Raw genomic sequence first — 22,063 nt, forward strand, 5'->3', positions numbered from 1 at the left:
GAACCTTAAAAATAACCTAAGTATCAAGAAACAGAAGTCATCGTGAGAAACAGCATCCAAAGATCTTTAAAATCTGAATTTTAGGAATATGCCAATTTCTGGTGGTCTCTGGAGATTAGGTTAAATATTCGTACAGCATGAAAACATTTTCACATCTTTAAAATAACACCAAGATTACACGGAGTTTAGAGTGGCTTTGTCGTTAAAAATACTAGTGTAACCTTATTATTTCTGCCGTCGGGCGTGTACTGTTGGACATAGGCCACCTTCATGTACATCCAATAGGATCAGTTGGATGCGGCATGCATCCAGCGTCTTCCAATGACCTTAACAAGGTCATATATCCGCTTTGCAGGAGGACGTTCTGCGCTGCGGCTGCCGGCCTGCTTCCTCTTCAAAACCTTACGACCTCGGCGACTATCTTCTTAGCGCTACGTGGTCTGTCCATTGCCACTCAGCTATCTAATCTGCTAGTTTAAGCTGGTTACATTCATTTGAATACGGAAATCCTTATTTCTGACTTACATCTCGTAAAGAAATCCCGAGCATAGCCCTCTCCTTGCCTGTAAGTTTGCCAATGAAGCTCAAAGTGTATGTATAAAACTATTTATAGGAACTTTAGAACGTATTTATAGGAACTTTAGAACGTATTTAGTAATCACAGTGTCTCATAAATCAACGTCATGACGAAATTCTATGTTAGGGTATTAACTAAGCTCAGGAAATTAATTGAAAAGTCTATTTCACATATCTTCAAAATGATCGAACCCGGTGATGTCCTTTTTACTAATAAATATTTTTCATATTATTTTTTGATCTTTTTGTTCACTTCCGTGTAACCGTGAGTAACTCTTCTGTAAAGACAAAAATCATGCAGCAACGATTTCGTTTTTAAAAAAATAGCATTCTTAGTCACACAATTTTTAAAATATTTCTCGGGAGTCAGTTACCATCAGTTTTATCATTTTTATTTTGGCTTAATTTGGTTTATGGGACATTCTCTGTATAAGTTGTGATAATTTTGAAATAATAAATGGTATATTAATAAAAATGATAATAAAATAACTATAGTAAGAAAATTTAAGTTGTCGTAGGTAATATATCGGTTATAAAGGCTACATTTAAGTAAGAAAAGTATAAATAATAATCTTTGTCATCAAGTTAGCCCGCGTTGTCTGATAATATAAAATGCTGAGTATGAAGTTTTGAATAGCCCCGCATTACGTTTTGAGTCTTTTTGTTTCAGTACGATATGAATGTCATCGAATTGTATCTGTCTATACATTAATTAATTCACGAAGCGTAGAGAAGTTAGAAAAGTCGGGACAGTCGTAGCCGTCTCACTGATCGTCATAACGTTGAGTTAATTTTAGATGCCAGTGACAAAATATTTCAAACGCACGTATCTGCTATTGGTTAACATTTTTCTCCCAAAACTGAATGTTTTCATGTTTTTAAAGTAATAAGGACAATAGTTGTTTGTGTATCGAAGCTGTGATATTTTTTTATAATGAAGAACAATCTTAATAAAAGTTCTGATTTTCAATTATGTCGTACCCCTACGTCGAGCTGTAGTGAGACATCTAATTTGTCAAGTTCCTCCGATAGTTCATACACTCCATTGAAAAGGTATGTCGATAAATAAACAAATGTTAATTTTTGCGTCACTAAAAACTGATTTAATTTTGTTACATTTTCTTAAAGTGTTTAAATAAATATTTATTTTGTTTTGAAATCATTTAAATGACCATTTACATATTACTTCTTGGTAATCTGTGGCTCATCGCCAAGTGTTTTGATTTCTGGAAACATGATCACTACATTCTTAATTACTGTTTTGATTTTTCATGAAATTAACTGAGTAAAAATTTTCTTATTCGTACGTAATAATATATAAATATATCTATACCCCCTGAAAAGTAATGACTTTTTTTAAAAAACCTTTTAACACCGGCTTTAAAAGTATAATTGTTGTAACTTTACGCCATTAAATAAATTCGATGAGTAATATACAAATGATTAAGAAAACTTACTTATATATATTACGACTTATATGTATTATGCTGTATACTATGTTATTTAAGGTATGTCGCAGATTCGAATTATTTTTTAATAATTAAAGTCCGAATAAATACATTTATGTAACATTGTCATCAAATCAATATCAGTGTATGATAACCAATAATAAGGATAATGTATAATAATATTTTAGATATAATAATACTGGATCATCGTGGAGGTGTTTTGGGCAGGCCCATACCTTGCTGTGGACCTCTAACGACTGACATGACGTATTATTTTAATTAAATTAAAGTGTATTAATATCAGGGTGACCGGAAAGTAATTGTTTCTGTCAACATATTTTACAGAAAAACCGATTGAGTTTTACCGCTCCGGCATTGATTTGTATACTATATGGCAAAAGGTTGTTGATAACGAAGATGATTTATTGTTGATTAGAAATAAAAAATTGGTAAAAATGTAGTCGTGTGAATTTAACTTAAGAAAGCAACATTACTCTGGGGTCCCCCTAATAATTAGTTAAATTAAATTGTTGAATAATAACATTCTCCTCTATCTGTGTTTCAACATATTTAAATGAATGTACACGACTTTTGTTACCTTTTTAAATCGCGTAGTTAGGTGTAAACGCTTTAAAGCTTTTCTTGAAAAATAAGCTTTACAGTCACCATTTTAAAGTTTTATACCTATAACCAATCAACCTGTACAGAATCGAATAGCAGCACTTTATAAACTGATCGTATTAGGCAAAATATCGAAATGTTCAGTCCCTTATTAAATAAATTTAAGCACCTTGTATTTTGGATTTTACATAAAAAGTGAATTAATATCTCAAAAATAATTAATAGATTGGTTTTTGGCGCATTGTTTACTTAATTTAAAGAATAAATTCATCCAATCCGATAATTAACGTAAGTTCTTTGAAACCCCAAGACATAATGAAGTGTTTCACCAAATTTTTTCTTTTAAAACTAATATGCCTAAATATGTAGACTACAATTTTTCCTAATTTACTTAGATTTAATCGCCTCGTACGCACGTCAGTGGCGCGGCGATGGGCGTATTTCAGAAAGAAGCCGAGGTTATGGGTTCGCGGCCGTTCTGTGTCCGACACCGGTCTTTGTACTCTCCTCGACCACGGTATGTGGAATTAATTAATGATTTTTACGAACTAAATATTACAGATTACAAATAAGACACGTTATAATAAAGTCTAGAATTTGTTATACACCCTTTCAGGCGCGTTTGTAATTTTCGTAGGTTTATATTAAATTCATGGATGTTATTATAGAGTCGCACAATTTAATATTAGTTTCTATGAAATTAAGCTTTTATTTCTCTTCATGTATATAAGCAAATATTGTATCTGATTAAAGATAGAAAATAAAATTATAAAATGGAGGAATGCATATATAATATAAGTCTGATATATTTATTTTTTCATATAAGCATTCAAATAGAATGGTTTATAGTGACTATATACATATATGTACATCACAGGAAGATATAAACTAGTGCTGATTTAAATCTGTTCGTCTATAATTATAGCAGCGGATTAATTTGCTACATTTTTAACAATAGTTACAACCGAAATTGGATACAACAAAGAAGCAGGTGTCAAGTTGCAGATAATAGAAAAATGCAACACCTGCTTGTTAATAACATGGTCGGATCATAACAGAGCAGTGCAACATATGTTTTTATTTTATTTTGTATTTGAGGTTATAGCGCCTATAGCCGCGGTAGGTGTATTTGACATAAATGACTAATATTGGCGTTTTTATTACAATTCAATAATAAAACAAAATTAATGCAGTTATATTTTACCTGCACTATTTGATACAAAAACAAGAGACTCTAGAGGTCTTAACCACGTGAATGAATAGTAATATCTAAAAATATCTTTTACATGAGATGAATAATGATGCCGAATTTGCTTACCGCAGTTACATGTTGCTTTTTTAAAAACCTTTCACCTTAGTGTTTTCAAATCAGGTGTAGGCTGGAAATACATCATATATCCAGTCGGTCTTTAAAAAGAGAAGTCTGTCACCGATGTTGCAAACATTTCAGATCCGAATTATTTGGAGGTCGGAGCAAAGCACCGCTCTCTCTTCGCACTGAATCGAAGTCGCTGCACGATACCATCGTTATTTGTTACGTGAGTTGTCTTCCCATTTTTTTTTAAATTGGATATATTATCTTAACCTTTTGTTTGTAGCTTAACCTCAGTACCTATTAATTTTAATTTGAAACCTTATTTCCCTTGGTCACGTCATAACATGACAGGCTTCCGATTTATCTCACCTTTTTTTACAAATTCCATAAACCCTGTAGGAGGTTGTTATTGAATGGGCAGAAGATTAAAATTTTCAGAAGATATTATTACCGACTACCGTGTTTATGTGCATCTGATACTTTACGCGAAGCAATTTCTTTTATTTATTTGACATTTACTTAACAATAAAGTGATCTCTGAAATAAGTTTCACTAATTTTTTTTTTCGAAATGCGACTAAAATATTACTTGGCAGTATCATAGGCGTACAAAGCTTCTAGAGATAGCTAGTATACAATAAAAGCACTTAAGAAAACTTATAAATAGGTCACTGAACAATGAATAATAATATGAATACTTTTTAAAAATTTAATTAGATTTTCCATCATTTTTATGTGAATGTTTATAGTGTTTTGTGTATGTAGTAGTTTTATGATATTAAAAATGGAGTGGGGCGATGAAGAGAGCTGAATGAATGAACCGAATCGCTGTGATTACACCACAAATATCACTATAGCTGCGGTTCCAAATGCAATTTTGAAATTCCCCCATACGCTTAGTATTAGTCAAGTGTTTGTGTATCAGGCTATTGATAGGTACAATGAAACCTCCTTTTTTGTTTTGTTGTTTTTTTTTTTATTTGTGATAGAAAAAGATTCAGCCGTTTACGCAGTGTTCTTACGAAAAAGGCGATTAAAACAAACAAAAAAGAATTCGAAGAAATTCTGTCCGAAAGCAAAAGATTTTATCTCTATAAGAAATCTCTAAAAAAGCTTCCCAATTAATCAACACAGTACAACGAGGGCATTATCCGACTTCAGTGATGTTTTGTTGGAGTGTTAGCTATGAAGGAGTAACTGAGCCATATTTTTGTGAAAAAGGTATCAAAACATCGGTACAAGCGCACCAAGATTCTATTCTTGAGAAGGTAGTTCAGTTCCTTAACAACACCATATTCAATAGCCAAGAAACGATCGTTCCGGATATCATCAGAGCTGAACACTGGCCTCTCAATTCTGATCATAATCCACTGTATTATGATTTACAGCCTGCTTTAGAGAGTAAGATTTGCTCTACATGTCATAATAATTTGGAGACCAAAAAACAATCCATACGAGTGAAGAAGAATTTACTAATTTACTCATAGCAGTGAAGAATTTACTCAACGTTTAAAGGACTGCATTGCAGCCAATGGAGACCATTTCGATTACGGTTTATATATTTCTAATTGTTTTATAATAATGTATTACACTATCACACTGTAAAAGTAATAAATCTTAGATGCAATAATAATACTTTTTCTTTGTAATATAAATATTTATGGCACAAATAAGTATATCCTTTGTTCATATTTCTCAAAGAGCGACGCCTAAACTGCCATAATATTAATTCGCTTCTAATAAACAATACTATAATATCAATTATTTTTAAGATCCTTATTATTAATTTAACGCACTTGAAATGTAATGATTATTTTATTTTTATATATATAAAAAGAAACCGTTTTCTTCTTCAATAGCAGTCATTTGAAATTTTTGAATGCTTACATATTTTTTCTTTATTAAAGAAAAGATATGAATATTTGTATTATTCACAGGTAATGTGAGGATTGGCTTTATGTCTGTTTAAATATAAGTGTATGAAGAATCCTCAAAAGCAAGAATCTTATTATTTCTTACAGCGTAAAGTTACGAAGAAGTTAATAGTCAATAATACCTTCAGCTATTAACTTTTTTTTAAGATATTACTTTCCAATTTACACATAACATTCTCTAAAAAATTAAATTGAATTGCCGCCACATTTCCTATCATACATATGATTCCAATCAATATCTTGCGCAGTGGTCCACTACGCAAGTTTCTCTATGTCGTAAGAAGTACAGACAAATTTGAATACTAGGCCTTACACAATGAGGACTGAAGTCGAATCAGCAAGTTCAACCAGATGACAACTCCGAATAATGTTAGGGTTTAAGTCAGTGTAAACCTGAAACGTTTCATGGTTGTAAAAATATACCATTCAGTGTAAATTAATATTAAATATCGTTGTTTGTTTCACATAAAACTTAATTCAAATGCAAGAACAAATCGTTTTGATAAATCGTGTTATAGATTACGTATATTATAATCGAAGTCAGACATTTAAATAAGACACGTGTGTACATTCAAGGTGCAAATTGTTTTGATTTGTTTTAATGTTAATTGCAAACGTAAGAGAAAGGTTTCGTAATTGCAGCCAATTATTTGCTATGACTACGAATAATTTAAACTGAAATATAAAGTATCTAAACCTATATGTGATTAATAACATGTATTAGCGATGTTCGAAAAATATTAAAATAAATGGTCGTAAACACAGTGTCTCTTTTCACGTAATAAATTCTAAATATAAATTTAAAGATAGCGCCATAAGCATGTGGTCGCATTGGATATAAATTTAATATTGAAACATAGTACCGGGTGCCTTGTAATAAATATAAAATTGTTACTGTTATACAATAATCCAATAAACTTCTAGGTCATCACAAACCGGCCCCGTAAGCGTATAGCAGTCTTTTCCCTCATCTTTCACAGAAGCATTTGGAATAAGCGTTAGATAAAACGATTTTAACATTATCTATCAGTAATGGCATTGATATTTTTTAACGTAAACTTGAATTTCACGAAGGACTGGCAGGAACTGTGATTTATATAAATATTGTGAGCTAAGAGTGTACATAAAATACCAAGTCATTAGTCGCTTCAAGAGAATATTCCGGTGAGTATATAACAACTTTTAATTTGATCCCTTTTAATACATTGCTCCTATTAATAAATTTAAACCATGTTCTAAAATTGTAGCATATCTCGACCCATAACACTATTTAGAAGTCGATCTTTTTATCCTGACCTATATGCACATTAAATATAAATAGTATGGTTGTTAATATCTTAAATCATTTATAGTATTCATAGTTTTGTTGTTATCCTGTAATGATTATTATTAAATCTAGAAAAAAATAGATACTAGATGATACATACTAGATCATTATAAACCTTTTTATTTCAACATAATGAAATTTATATTATCAGTATTAAAATTTTAAGTTGCGGTTACATTTCATTTCAATAATATTAAACTCGTAACTTAAAAATAACGCTTAATAGAAGCCTTAAAACTTTTCTAGGTGAACGGCATGGAGTATACCAACTACATTACGATACTAATCCAGAATTAGTTCCTGCTTGCAACTTTTTGAGACATTAAAATGCCAAGGTATTCATTAACTGCTTCCGCACGTGAATGTTTGTCTTGTCACAGTTTTAAATGTATTTACGATTGTGACACTGAAAATTTTTAGAACTGGCCAGTTAAATTAAAAAAAAATACAATTTCAAAATATGCAAACTGAATTCTTATCCTATCCACGTTTTGATTCTAACATATGTTTTCACAAATTGTCAGAAATTTAAAAATTAGATTCAGCTTCAATGTGGAATTAACGCATGATTAATTTTGTTAAATAATTTTATTGTTGTTAGTAATTAACAAAGACCTAAACTTGAATTCTTTTGCTTTTGGTTATCGAGCAAATGTAAACGTGGTCGTACTTATTTTAACGATGATCAGTGTAAAAGACGTTTTTCAACATCGACTTCAGAAACTAACATCAGCATTGTGCGGCATATGAGAGAATCTAATAAGATATTTACCCACCAGCAAATTAGTACAAGCTAGGGCATTGGTATGTGTCAACTTGAAAATATCGATCATCTAAGCATCAGATAGCTTTGTGTTAAATGGATACCTCATATTTTGACAGAAGAATAAAAACACTTGCGCATCGATTGAGGCCGTGAAATGATATTGAAATGTGACGAAAGTACCTCAAATAGGGTGGAAAATCTCTCTACTACTAAACATTTGACATTGTCACCGGTGATGAAATTATGATGCATCTTGAAATCTAGAGACAATCTTCACAAATTATGTTCTCTTTTGTTTGCTATCTTTTTTTTTAAAGTTTGGTAGACTGGCATTTGTTTGGCTGTTGTTTTGCAAAAGTTTGAGAACAACGTTTACGGAATAGAGGCCTCAGGAAAACACATCGCCAAATGAATAACTGTTTGATTATGGCAGTCGTAGAATTGTCGGGTACTCGTCCTTTAAGATTTGATTTTACACCACGCCACTTTCATTTATTTTCTAAAAATAAAAGAAAAACTTCTTGAAATACTATTTCAAGGTGCTGAAAAAGGGGCGGTATTGTTATAAAAGGCCTTTGGAGAAGACTGCAAAAATGAGTAGATTCTTCTTCTCTCGATAGTTTTACAGGATGCAACGATGCATGGACTATCAAGGGGACTATCATAAAAAACAATTGTTCATATACTAAGTTTAATTTTTGGGATACTAAAAATTTTCAGTGTCAACTTTTGTATCACACTGCTTAATATGTATATGTAATTTGTGCTTTTTTCTATTTGTAAGTTTTAACTACTCTTTTTTATAAGTCACGTGTGTGGGTTTATTATTTCCTTAATATAACCTTTACTCAATAAGCAAATGAAGACAGAAATAGAAATAATCTGCCTTGACTTTTATAAAGAATATTTTCGCTATTACTTTCACTATTTAGTGGTGATTTCTCTTGGCAGAGCTGTGTTAACCAGTGCTTTCAACTTTTAGGTGTTATTAAAACAATAAGTTTTAAGCAGTAAATTATAAAAAAAACATTACATGTGTTAAAGTTTGAAAAGCGCTTGTGATTACTAGACTTTAAAGCCGTAACATTGTTATATCTAAATAGTCTGTGTCATTCCTCCTCCTTCTTGCGTCGTATCTCTTATTACTGAAGATCGTTACAATTTTGGAAAAGGATGTCGCAAATTTTGCAACCTTATTTGGCCCGATATTTGGCGGTGTGTACTGCTTTGGCTACTATGGCATCGAGCGTGGTCGAAGCAGCTCCTGTTATGTCCCTAACAAAAGATACATATATATATATATATATACATACATACATATATATATATATATATATATATATATATATATATATATAAATATGTATATGGCCGGGGTGGCACCTAGACGCTTCATATAGAAGTACGTGTCACTAACATTGTAAATTAAGGTTGTAAATAGAAAATAAAATGTGTTTCACATAATAAACCGTGAGCAACACATTGCATTTAGTGTGATTGTAAAATATAGTCCGATGTACATCTAGCAAGTGTCGCATCTTATACAATTAAAATATTAATTTATTTGCTTGCTATTGCAATTCAAGTGATCTTATTGACAATTTTCGGGAGAGACTTATGTCCAGCAGTGAAAGTCCCACGGCTGAAATTATGATGATTATATTTTTGAAAGTATTGGTCCATTTTTTATAAGCCAATAATCAATTATTCTTAAAGGCTTATATGTCTTAGGCAAAATTTTATTTATTTTGTTGATATCATATATTCTTTGATGCAAAATTTTATTAGGTTATAATACTTCTGAAAGTCCTTTATGTTTTACTTAGTTCTGGGAATCGCTTATTATCTATTCTGATTTGACTCTATCGTACGTATCTTGACTGTAGCGATAATGTTACAAGTTCATTATAAAATCCTCTTTTAGAGAACTAGCTTCTATAGTTTTCTTTACGAATTTAATGAAAAACAGAGAGCATAGGCGTTATAGATTCGCATTTTTACATTATTTATACTGTACCATGAAAATTTTGTTTAGAATTGCAATGACCGTAAATAGCGGCAACATTAAAGCTGTGTGCGAGAATGTCACTATTAGCTAATGTATTTGGGTAGTTATCCTTTTTTTTTTAGTGTTATTGCTTGATAAACCTAGCGGCGTAATTGTTTTGGATTTCTTTGTGCTTTATTTCTACTCTCGCACTAAATATATTGTAAATATTAATTAAATGTATTCAATTTATTTTATCCGTAAAAATAGTACCGAGTAATGAGGCTTACTAGCAATTAAAACCGCCTTTATAGAATCAATTTAATGTTATTGCCTGAATATCTTCAAAAAAGGGATTAATTTACATCTCATAAAACGACAGAAGTGGTTTAATAATGGTGGATATTTCAACTGAATTAATTGATGATTTTCCTAGATTTAATAATGTATTTTTTAACGGTCATTTGTAACATATACTAGGTTACACTATAGTTTCTATCCTAGTATGTATATTCACATATGTTCACTGTTACCTGTAGCATTTACAGAGTCAGTGAATTTGAAGGGCGGTGAAGGCGCCTTTTACTACTAGAATGCTACCGAAACCGCTGCACCACGCTTTAGCATAGTGTGACGAGGGGGGGAGCAGAGGAAAAATTAGCATTAGTGCCGTCACCAAGATTACACAGAGATTTACACTGCTACCCAAGGTCATATGTATGGTTCGAGAGAGCAGGGCGCAGAGTGCAAGGCTTAAAACTTTTTTTATACATCGGTAGCAAACCCCGAGGGTTCTCTTGGGAGCATGGACTGCTACAAACTAGTTTCACCGGATTGGGCAGTTAACGGTGGACTGACGAAACGGAGCAGCAGATACTCCCTCCTATCAGGACGCGTATATCTAAGGCGCGGTACAACGGTTTCGTTAGTATCATAGCGTAAAATTATGTTGGTGGTGGCAGGTCGGCGGGCAGCTCAGCGAGTGCGCTCGGCCTCGAGGAGGCGAGCGACAGCGACGCTGAGCGTCCCCGCAGACACCATCTACGCGTGCCTACTCCGCAGTACTTAGGACAGTAAGTTACTTTCTTTACTCTTAACCTCACACTCCATAGTCTTACGATTTAAATTATATCAGCTTGTAACCCTCGACCGGTAAACCCGGCGTATGACGTCTACCCATTAGCATGCCCGATTGACTTTATTAAAGTCAGTAGCTGGCTTTGTTAAAGAAAATGCGTTACGCTTCCAATTGGTCCTCTTGGAAATTTATGGGGGATGTTTATGTCCAGCAGTAGATTTCCTACGGCTGACATGATAATAATCATACTCTATAAAGTTTATTTGACGTAAATAATGTTAAAATATAATTTATAGTAACTAGAGTTCGTATGGGAACCTCGAATCAGACCGACACGTTATTTATTTATTCATAGTATTATCAACTTAGGATTATTAACACTGAACGTACCACATGTGTACGTTATGACAAGAATACCAAAAGAGCCCAGTTTCATAATATTGAACTCCTCCATGAGGCATCCAAATTAAAGTTACTAAGGTTCCAATCTCTGATCAGAAAAGAACCCACAACAAACTCGGGTGAATTTTTATGCTCGCGTTAACAATATCCTTATTAAAATTAAAATATTTATTTAAAGTTTTTATTCATTAAACTTATTAGGTGATAATTCTGAGATATGACATGAGAGACTTTTGTAATACTGTGCATAGTTACACAAAGTTAATAATTTTCAAGGCCTAGAAAAAATATATAACAAGCTTATCTCTATTTATGGTGTTAATCTTATGCATATCGATTTGTTTGTCAATATTTTTATGCACTTAGACTAGATTAGCATATACATATCATGTATTGACTATGACGCTATACTTCAAGCATAATTTTTTCTTGTCGAAACTTTTTTCTAATTTTTTTTAAACACTTAAGGTTTTTTTGAGCTGTGGTAACCCAGCTGCAGAGAACTGAGATTTGCGATAGTAGGTCGCGAGTTCGATTTCAAGATACAATCATATATAATTTACACTTTGTGCATGAATTTTATGGAATTACCACTGCCCAGAAACAAATTACAAAAGGATATGCAACAGCGTCCTCCGCGTACTACTATAATAAAATGTGATCGCCAACCCGTCTGCCAAGCGTGGTATTATGATGGTATATGCATAGATATACCATAATCAATCAATACCATCATTTGGCGGAGGCATACCTGAGGCAACCTCGCAGTTGGCGTATTTAGATTGCGCGAACAGCTCTGTTCTGAAACACACAAAATTGTATCGATACCTGTAGCCTTACATATATACATAGAACCTTACTGTTACTGTTTTCTATAAAAAATATTTATTACTACAAAATGGATTTGTATGAGAAACAATTTAAATATCATTTAGTTTATGCATTGATATCTAGTAATATTATTTCCAGTGTATGGCACTCTAACGAGCATGTTATCTGGACAACGATTATTCTGACAATAAAATCGATACTAATTATATGAATTTATCTATAAATGGCAATACATGGTCACTGTAGCGGAAGCCCACCATGTGGCGGGATTTTGCCGCGAGACTTGCAATACAAGGTTACGTAACGCTGACATGCCACAGATGCTAACCGATGACATACAGTGGACGTACGGCATTACAAATTGCAATGCTGACAAAAAAATGATTTTATCTCAACAACGCTGAAAGAGCCGACAGAAAGTCTATATGATAAATTTAACTGACAGGCAAGTTGAAGTGACAAAGGGCAGGTCACATAGCGCGCAGAATAGAGGGCAGTTCAGGTCTTAATTTTATTGAGTGGAGACCACGGGCTGGCACGTGCCACTGAACGGACAGCTTTGTTGATATCTTCGAAAGACGTTCAATGCAAAATGTTTCCAAGTAGTCGAATTGAAAATCTCTGTGCGAGGCAACATACAGCAGTAAACGTTCTACAGCTGAAATATTTATGACGATGATCATCATGATAACTTTTAAAGAATATTTCACAGGTTTTAAAAAGAAATAACTGTATACTTTATTTTTTTTTGGTATTTTGTAATGACTGCAATTTATAGTTATAAAAGTAAATGTAAATATTAAGCTGTCGTGTTTTGATTACGCGCACACATACACTTTTTCAGTATCTTATAATGCAAATATAGAACAGTCTTCTGATAAGATTGAAATGAATCTCGTTAGTGTCGTATTTTCAATTATCTGAAAGTGTTTCAATCTTATATTAAATAGTTATGAGTTGTCTTGCTTCTGGTTTTAAAAACAGTGATAAATTACATAGTTCATGAAACGGAGGTATGGATAAAAAAAGAGCGGAAGGTAGTGTGAAAGTCCGGTGGTCAATAAGGCGCGACAGCCTTCCTCTTGCCACCATCAGAAAAGCTTGGCTTCATGGGAGGCGTAGCATATCTCCAGAAGCCTTCAGACGGCGGCGTCGGTAAGGGAACAAGTTAGTGTTCTTGGTATCGTGTTTCTTTCCCCGTTTTATTTATTTACTTAATTTAAATAGGCACGCGAACAGCAATACGTAATATACGCTTAAGTTTACATTCGTTACGTTTAATATTGTATAAAATTAAATATATTTTCTTATTGTAGGTAAATAGCCTTGGCTATAATAATGCTAGTGTATGTCAACGTTAATTAATAAATAAAACAAAAAACTATAATTACGGTTTCTCTACATTATAATAAGACACTAACAATCTTTGTTTGCTCAACTTTCAGTATAATTGAATTATAAAGGATAAATTTATTCCTAAAAGATATTTCTAGAATCGCCAAAAATGTTTCGGATATTTTTAGTTAAATTTCTTGTAAAGGTTACATTCTGGGAACCGGGTAAGAATAATTTCTTATCTTTTATCGGTGTAAGCCTGTGACGATATTGTAAGTTAAATGCCAGACTATGTAAAATGCTTTCTAAGACGCTACTACACGGCCATGCGAGCCTATGGTTGATTCCCGTCCGAACCGGACCGCAGGCTTAAGCGTCAACTTCAGTTTAAAGTTAGAGCGCCTGTCTTTTATTGTTTTTGATTGACGTCAGAAATGTTTTTTTTCTCCTACATTTTGTACGGAGCGTTGTTTTTACCATGCATTTTTTGGATTTTTTTTATCTTTACACCTCCGAACTAGTGAAGCCATTCTTTAGTTTATGCATAATTAATTCGTAAGATTCGTTTTTATTTATGAGGATTTTTATTATTTAACACTTCTCTCTTATTACAATCTCACAATCATTATAAGAAAAGTAATTAATTATTATTTTTTGTTATGTTAAAATAAACGAGCAATACGGTTGACCTATATACTAACGTACGGATATGGGCTTCCTGGTAAAAATCTGGCTTATTAAGATGTTTATACTTGCCGTTCATAAAGCGCTGTTCCAATCGAAGCACAAGCATTGCCTATCTTGTCAAGGTTCGATCTTCTCGGGCACCCACATATCGAAAAGCTTAATATATTTACAATATTATCCCAAGCCGGAGTCACCTCACAGGATTCCCTGCGCTCAGATGATGTTGCGCGAGAACAACATCACGTCACTAATGGGAGATAACAACAATAGGCCAGCGTTCCTCGAGTTCTGCAGGAGGATAGTGAAAGATGTCGCCAAAATAAATAAAACAAATATTGTTCGGGGAAGCCACTAAGTTAACAGAAGGTAGAATTAGAATTAAACGTCAATACAATAAAACGTAAACAAAAAATGGTGATCGCTAATAAAAAGTCATAATTAGCATGTTATATGGAGATTAAAAATATAAAATACCATAAACAAATATACAAATGTGATGATTATGTGATATTTGAGAAACGAGGAAAGGCGAAGGAAGTGAGGCGATGAATGAACGGAAATTAATATGGAAAAGAATGAAAGATGAGGAAATATAAATCTTAAGAGGAATAACAGATGAGCATAAAAATAAAAAAAGGATGTGAAAAAAAGAAATAAAAGAGGAATAAAAACCCTGCACCAAAATAAGAAAGGGGTACGAGAGGTCCCCAATAGCGAGGATAATTATAAAAAAATCCAGAAAAATAGATAATGTAACGGATTGATCGAAAGCTCCTGTGCTTACGAGGCTGTAAGTACTCCGTAAAGAGACCAATAGCCCTTTGCAGTGCCAACTTCGATGAAGCTGTAAAAAAATACAGTCAGTTGTGGAAAATCCTGGTCGCGGTGTAACTATGTAACGGTGTCAATAAACTGAGTGTTTAATGTGCAGTTTGTCGATATTCAATTTTTTAATCGTTTAGCCTTCTTTTTACGAAATTCGTAGATTTACCAAAATAAAAGATTTTTCTTTATCTAGAAACACACTTCTCTAATAGTTACAAGTTTTTATGAAGAATTGTTTTTATATTATTTGTTACCATTTATTATCGGCGTTATATTTTCACTAACTCTTGCCTATAGCACAGATAACAATAACTCTTAGTTGCCACACGAAAATTATTTTGCTTTTCTTATCCAAATATAAACGTTATTTTTCCTCTGCGTAATTTCATTAATAAAGAATTTACTGTTGATTCAACCCAATTACTTAACCCTTAATAACCTAGAGTTTCAATTTTGATACCAATCTTTTAAACCGAATGTTCACATTACTATTAGTTTTTTTTTATAGGTTGGCTGTACGTATTTTTCTGTTGTGTAATATTCTTTTTAACGAAATTAAAAAAGAATCTATTTTTACCTTCATCTCTCAAGCAAACAAAGTAATATTAAAAAAAATCACTTTTGTAAATCAGGGTAGTAAGGGTTAATTAATTACGAACTTAGCCTATACAATCTCGTGAGTTGTGCTGTATTTATAACTTAGCTGCTGCCGAAACCACAGTACCGCGTCTTAGGTATACGTATTGCGAGACTGAACGTAATTTCGGGGAAAGCTGAAGTCAAAACAAGAAAGTGTTAACGCCTCTTCATTTTCATAATAATTTAGAGAGGCCATAACGACGATAAATTAATATAAAATTGAAACTATTTTCTAATCTTATTAATCGATAGACATTTTTAAAAACAACTTCACAAAAGTAAATAAAGTTTCTGCCCTACGGCAAAGATTGATTTAGACATTGAGTTGATATCGTGGAATCATCCTTCATAAATGCGTCAAGTCAAATAATTATAAATATAAAATCTTACTAAGTATGAATGGCGCACGCAATATATCTAAGATTAAAAAATATATCCTTATTTACCTATATGTTGATCAAGGTTCGCGAAATCCAGTAATAGCTACTATAATTTACATCAGTGGAATGCGTCATCAACATCTTATCCCGGATCTTGTTCAAAATTTGTTATGCACTTTGACATTGGTAGCGTAATTCTTGGAAGACTGGCCGGCCGTACCATGTTCCTTTGATTAACGTGTTTTATACGAAGAATTCTAAGACGTAAACGGCCCGTAGCTATTTTTGGATTGTTGATGTTGTCTATGACTATATCTGTATGTTGCAATTGCAACACCTTTTTTATAACTTACGTTAATTTTTATCCGAAGTTATCTCATAATCATTACTTAATTTAGCATTACATCATTACTTACTAAAACATAATAAAAACAAAAAAAAACACTTTGTTGGAATGTGTACATAATTAAAGTAAAGGATAGATATAAATGAAAATAGCGAAAATAAAAAGTAAAGTAATTTGCTTAACGCAATTGCGATCTGTTTTAGATCCATCAAATAATTCAGTATACTTATACTATTAATTTATGTCTATAGAATCTTTTACCCTTGTTTAGCCATCGGTAACCTGGGTGATCCCGTAGGTTACCTTCCCTAACCATATTGATTTTGGTATACATGCACGCTTAAACGATTTTTATTACTCATGGAAGTGCATTCTAACTCCATCTCAAGATTAAGTAACTACTGAAAGCAGAGAATTGTTCAAAAATTTCATACATATTTCTCTTAATATTGGAAAAACTTAATAAAGGATCTGTATTTAGCAGACGACTTCATAAATCCAGATTACTACATTGGATTTGTTTAAAAACAATGCGTGCTTTTTTTAAAAATATATTATAATACCTATATTTAAAGATCATGTCTTAAGCAACATGTTAATTTATATAGTTGTGTTATATTCTTTTAAATGTATTTTTCAGAAAGCATGTCAAATTTGATTGTTCGCGCCCATATAACATTTAATGGTTATAGAGGTTGGGGAAGTGAGACGTCCAATCAGTCTGTCGCTCGCTTTCAACTGACGCAGTTCTCAAACAGCTGTCGAAAGTTGAACAAGTGGTTTCGAACGAAATGGTTACTCGATTACAGAACGCTATCGAATTGTCGGTTGTCACTCTCTGTTTGTATATTTGATATTTTTGTAAATTTGACGATCAATTTTAATTTTATTTAATAAAACTTCTCTAGTGATTTAGTGATGGTGTCTTCGGTTTCGAAGTGTCTGCGTTACTCACTGTCCTTCTGTCTGTGTTAATATGTTAAAAATGCCAAAAAATAAATTTGGCGGTTCGACTCCAAAATTTTTATAAAAAAAATAACAACGATCTCATTATTATAAATTTTGGTGATAACAACAAGTTTTAAATGGCACTTATAAACATATAATATAAATTTTGGAGAGTGTTTCATGTTATATCGTGGGCTGTGCCTACACTAGGCTACATCGTACCGTAAAACAGGCGTGACCTTCTAAATGAAGCAGTCGTATCCTGAAGACATTATGCTATGTTTTGTAGAAGGCTTTAGTAATGGTGTTGAACGAGGATATAACAAAAGCCGTGAATTGGTTGAAAGTAATATATGTGAGGGTAATTTTAAATCAAAATCAAAAAGAAAATCTAAAGAAGGAACGGTTCGTTCTGGCACCAGTGCAGAAAGCCTAAGCGAAGAAGTGGAGATACAAAGAAGTGGTGCAAAGTCTTTGAGGTTGTCATCACGGGAAAGACTCAAAACTGTTTCTGAATTAAAAAGAAGTTTCAGTGATCGCTTCTCAATAATTAATGATGTGGGAAAGAAGAGAGCTCCAAAAGGAATATTGGCCATAAAAAAAACTTGGTAATTTTTTATTTTCTATTTAATCACAAATTTAATTTAATTTTAGCCATGTATATATAAAACTTCAATACCAATTTTACTTGCATGTAAATATAAATAATTTATATCTATTATTTAAAATAATTTATGGGATAAACCTCAACGTCCGATGGTTGTTTAAATATTTTTTTGTTTAATGAGCTGCATATGCAGTTAAATGTCAAATCACATTTTAGTTATGCACATATCAAGTTATAGCAGAGAAACAAGAATCTATAAAATAATTGTAAAATTGTCTTCAAAGAAACTATCTTATTTTCATTAATGCCCAATGTACATTTTTCAGATATTTTAAGAAATATTATATTATACTATGTGTTTAAAACATGCTTAATATATCAATCAATAATTATTGTTTTTGTTTGAATATGCATTCATGTAATACATTCCTGTACTAAATCTACCCTTTCTCACAAACATAATGTTCCAAAACAGTTGGATGAGTAAAAATACTAATACAGATAAGTTTACAATCATGTACACAATCATTTTTTTTTTCAAAGCAACCAGAAAAACATTCAGAAGCATCAAAAACTTACTAAATTTGGTCATTATTATCTTATTTTAAAAAATGCTTTTAACTTTCATTATAAGCATATAACATCTCCAATTTGGCATTGTTTTAAACAAAGGCTATTGTACATGAGTAACTGTTACAATTATCACCAGTTTAGCAGTATGTCTATGGATGGACAAAAGACTGGTGGGAAGCAGCTTGAATATGGCGTCCTTCAATAATTTTGACAAGGAACCTGCTTCGGCTAGATTTATTTCATTACAAATTTATAAAAAAGTATTAATTTTAATAATTAAATTTTAGTATTGTTAATACAATATTGTAATTAATTTTTAGTGTTATTTTAAATTTATTTAGTACCTATGACAGTCTCCTTAAGAATAATTATTAATATTTGTTATTTATGCTCTTCAACTGGTTAAACATGTTTGAAGGTTGAAAACTGTAAATACTTAGCAGGAATAGTTTCTTTCAAAATGTTTTGCTGATTATTATTTAGATTGAATTTTATGTATTCTAGTTTTTAAAATTATGCATTCTTGCGAAAGAACTTCACAATTATAAGCTTAATGACCTACTATTGGATTGAGATATTTTTTTTTATTGTCGGAATAGAGAACACTTGTCAAGCATTACTTTTCAGTTCTCATTTTAAATTGAATACACTTATTTTTATTACTATTCATAAACATTTCTTTACTGCAATATGTTTTACCATATGTAGGGTCTGCAGTCATATTCCATAGAGATAATTATTATGGGTAACAGAGAATAGTACTAGTTTTGATGTTAATTATTGAAAATTAGACATAATATTTAATAGTACATTCTTTATTTTGAAAAATTTATTTCAGGAAATGCCATATTTTATAGTCATGTATATTATTATTAAATATTTACAGTTTAGTGTATATTTGTGATGATGTTGTTGTGAAATAACCTTTTTTATCTAGGCCAGTATTTTACTGTAGTGCAATCAAAATCTCTGTACACACCTTTGTATTTAGTAGCACTCTAAAATAGTGTTACAATGAACTTTGAAAACAGGCTGAAATTTCTCAAAGATTATTGTTATTATAAAAGATAATAATTTTAATTCTTATATTTTTAATAAGAGCATAGGGCATCTATTGTGTTAAAATTTTTTCTGCAGTTATTTCTTTAGCAATGTTTATAGATTTCAGATTTAAATAAAAAAATGGTAAATTGGTGTAATATACATGTTATGTACAAGGAAAAAGTCGGTTAACATGGAATCAGGTGAAGCTGATTAAAACACACTTCTTGAGCTACAGATCATATTCTTTGCATCATTGGTATATGCAAATGACATTTTAGTTAATGGATAAGTTATTGAAAAATGAATTAATAATAGTGTGTCAAATGTGAATTGGTGCATGAAAAAACTCAGTTTTTTTCATCCAAAAATGTCAATGTGATTCTTGTTATCAAAAGAGTTACCAAGAAAGGGAAGCAAATATATAATACTAACAGTAACAGACAAATCAGTCTTTTGATCTATTAGAGAGTATCACTCATAATCTAATTCTCTATGAATCATCATAATCGTCATCTTACTGCAACACATAGATCTCTCCCAAAGGTCGCCACGATCACCAATCTTGCGCTAGCCGCATCCAGCGGCTTCCCGTGACCTTGACTCAGCCCTCGGTCTACTTCATGGGGAGCCTAACCACCCAGCGTCAACCGGATCGTGGCCGCCTCTCCAGAATCATCCGGCCTGAACGACCATCGATTACACGAGCGATGTTACAAAAATTATAAAATCAAAAGTACTAAGGCGCATAGTGCTAAGTTCTATCAAATATAAATAGGCGTCTAGCATAAAAAAAAAACTCTTATATTCCAATGATCTATTAAAGATTTTTCTTTATAATTACGATAAATACAGTAACAGACGATTTTTTATTTTAAATACTTACCAAACGAGGAAAAATGTCCAGGACATGCTAATAAATTAAAATGTCAGTTGGTTTCGTATAACAAATATAGACCTAATTAGGTATGTCTTTATACAGGATAAACTTATTTTAATTTTATTAATATTTATTTTTAGTGTGTTAAGCAGTTATTAAAAATTGTATTTGGATGACGTCCTCGAGAACTAGGAATATTAAACACGATGGAAGAAAGCAACAGGTATTAAGTCTAATAGTTTTATTTAGTCGCGGGTTGGTCAACTAGTAAATACAAAGAGTCATATAAGAATTGCAAATACGCAATTAATTCAAATTTAAACGTTTTTTAAGAATAAACTTTCCTTTCAAAATATATTTTTATTGAAATAAATATGCATGTAACGTAAGTAGGTAGTCTCTAGCGGGTCCTTAGAAAGTGGGGGTAGTAACAAAATTGTACATAAATTATTTTTATAGCCTAATCTTACATCGACCACAATCAAAAAGTTGCAAATAGCGCGGCGAGCCAGTTTACTAGTTTAACCTATTAGTAAAAGTATCGTCTAGTTGGCCAATAGACGACACCCTTTGTAAGGCCTTCCCCAAATATATTTATGGCGAGATATCCCATGATCGCCAAGCTTGGCAGGCGGGTTGACGATTGTATTGTGGTATTATGGTACGCTGCCGCCAACTTCTATCAACTTATGTATGGCCAGTGACAACCCTGTAAAATGAATGCACAAAGTGTGAATTATATAAGCTTTTTGCAAATGGATATCTTAAGAAAACTTAACGGCTAATTTGTAATTATGCAAAAAAATCTGCGGATTATTTCGTTTGAGTATTTAATAAAAAGTGCAGAAAGTACGAAAGGTTATTCACGAAAATTACAATGAAAATTAATTCTGTTTTTTTTTTTAACTTTGTATTGACATTGAATTTTAAAACTTGTCTTCATATCTATCGTGGTCGATATTGTCGTCATTGTTTTGCAGAGAAAATATTTATAAATATTTTTTCAAGGACTTAAAAATTTCGTTCGCATTTAAAACCGTTTTTATTTGGCTTTAAGTTGCGACTTGCATCCCGAAAGTTGTTGCATATTTTATGTGATTAGTTTCATTAATATTTCTTATTGAAATTGTAAAATGGGCGTTAAAAGGCTATAATGAAAATTTTGAAAAAAATAACACAATGTATAAATACATTATATCAATGTACGGACTTTTCGAGTTATATTGTATCTATTGATGTTAATGCTGCTAAACCGGAGGCTTTTGCAGTCTCATCGGAACTGAGTTACCGTTAAAAATGCTTAACAAAGCCTACTTAAGCGAATAAACATATGTTTGATACAAAATAATACTATTCCGTATTTAAAGTTTTCGTTGAAGATTTCTTACGGTCTAAATACGCGTGGATGTAATCTGTGTTTCATTCGGTATTCCATCATTAGTGGTCTATGATGACATCATTGACAGGCTCTCATAATGACCGGATGCCCCTATTAAGTCGTAGGTGGTCGCTCTTTGG

At 32.0% G+C, this 22,063-nt stretch overlaps 1 protein-coding gene across 1 annotated transcript in view; it reads left to right on the plus strand.

The window, feature by feature from the left end:
• The first annotated feature begins 1,510 nt into the window (after positions 1-1,510).
• The window catches only part of LOC137923485 (uncharacterized), a 67,653-nt gene continuing 47,100 nt past the window's right edge, over positions 1,511-22,063 (plus strand). The window contains exons 1-4 of the mRNA XM_068766744.1: positions 1,511-1,629; positions 3,041-3,162; positions 5,181-5,331; positions 10,936-11,046. Coding sequence (XP_068622845.1) covers positions 1,511-1,629; positions 3,041-3,162; positions 5,181-5,331; positions 10,936-11,046 — 503 coding nt within the window. The remainder of the gene's footprint in view (positions 1,630-3,040; positions 3,163-5,180; positions 5,332-10,935; positions 11,047-22,063) is intronic.

This window comes from Battus philenor, unplaced genomic scaffold (genome assembly GCF_028537555.1).
Source record: "Battus philenor isolate CCGP_79_NKW_IND1 unplaced genomic scaffold, ilBatPhil1.0.hap1 SCAF_21, whole genome shotgun sequence".
In the NCBI taxonomy this organism is placed as follows: Eukaryota; Metazoa; Arthropoda; class Insecta; order Lepidoptera; family Papilionidae; genus Battus; species Battus philenor.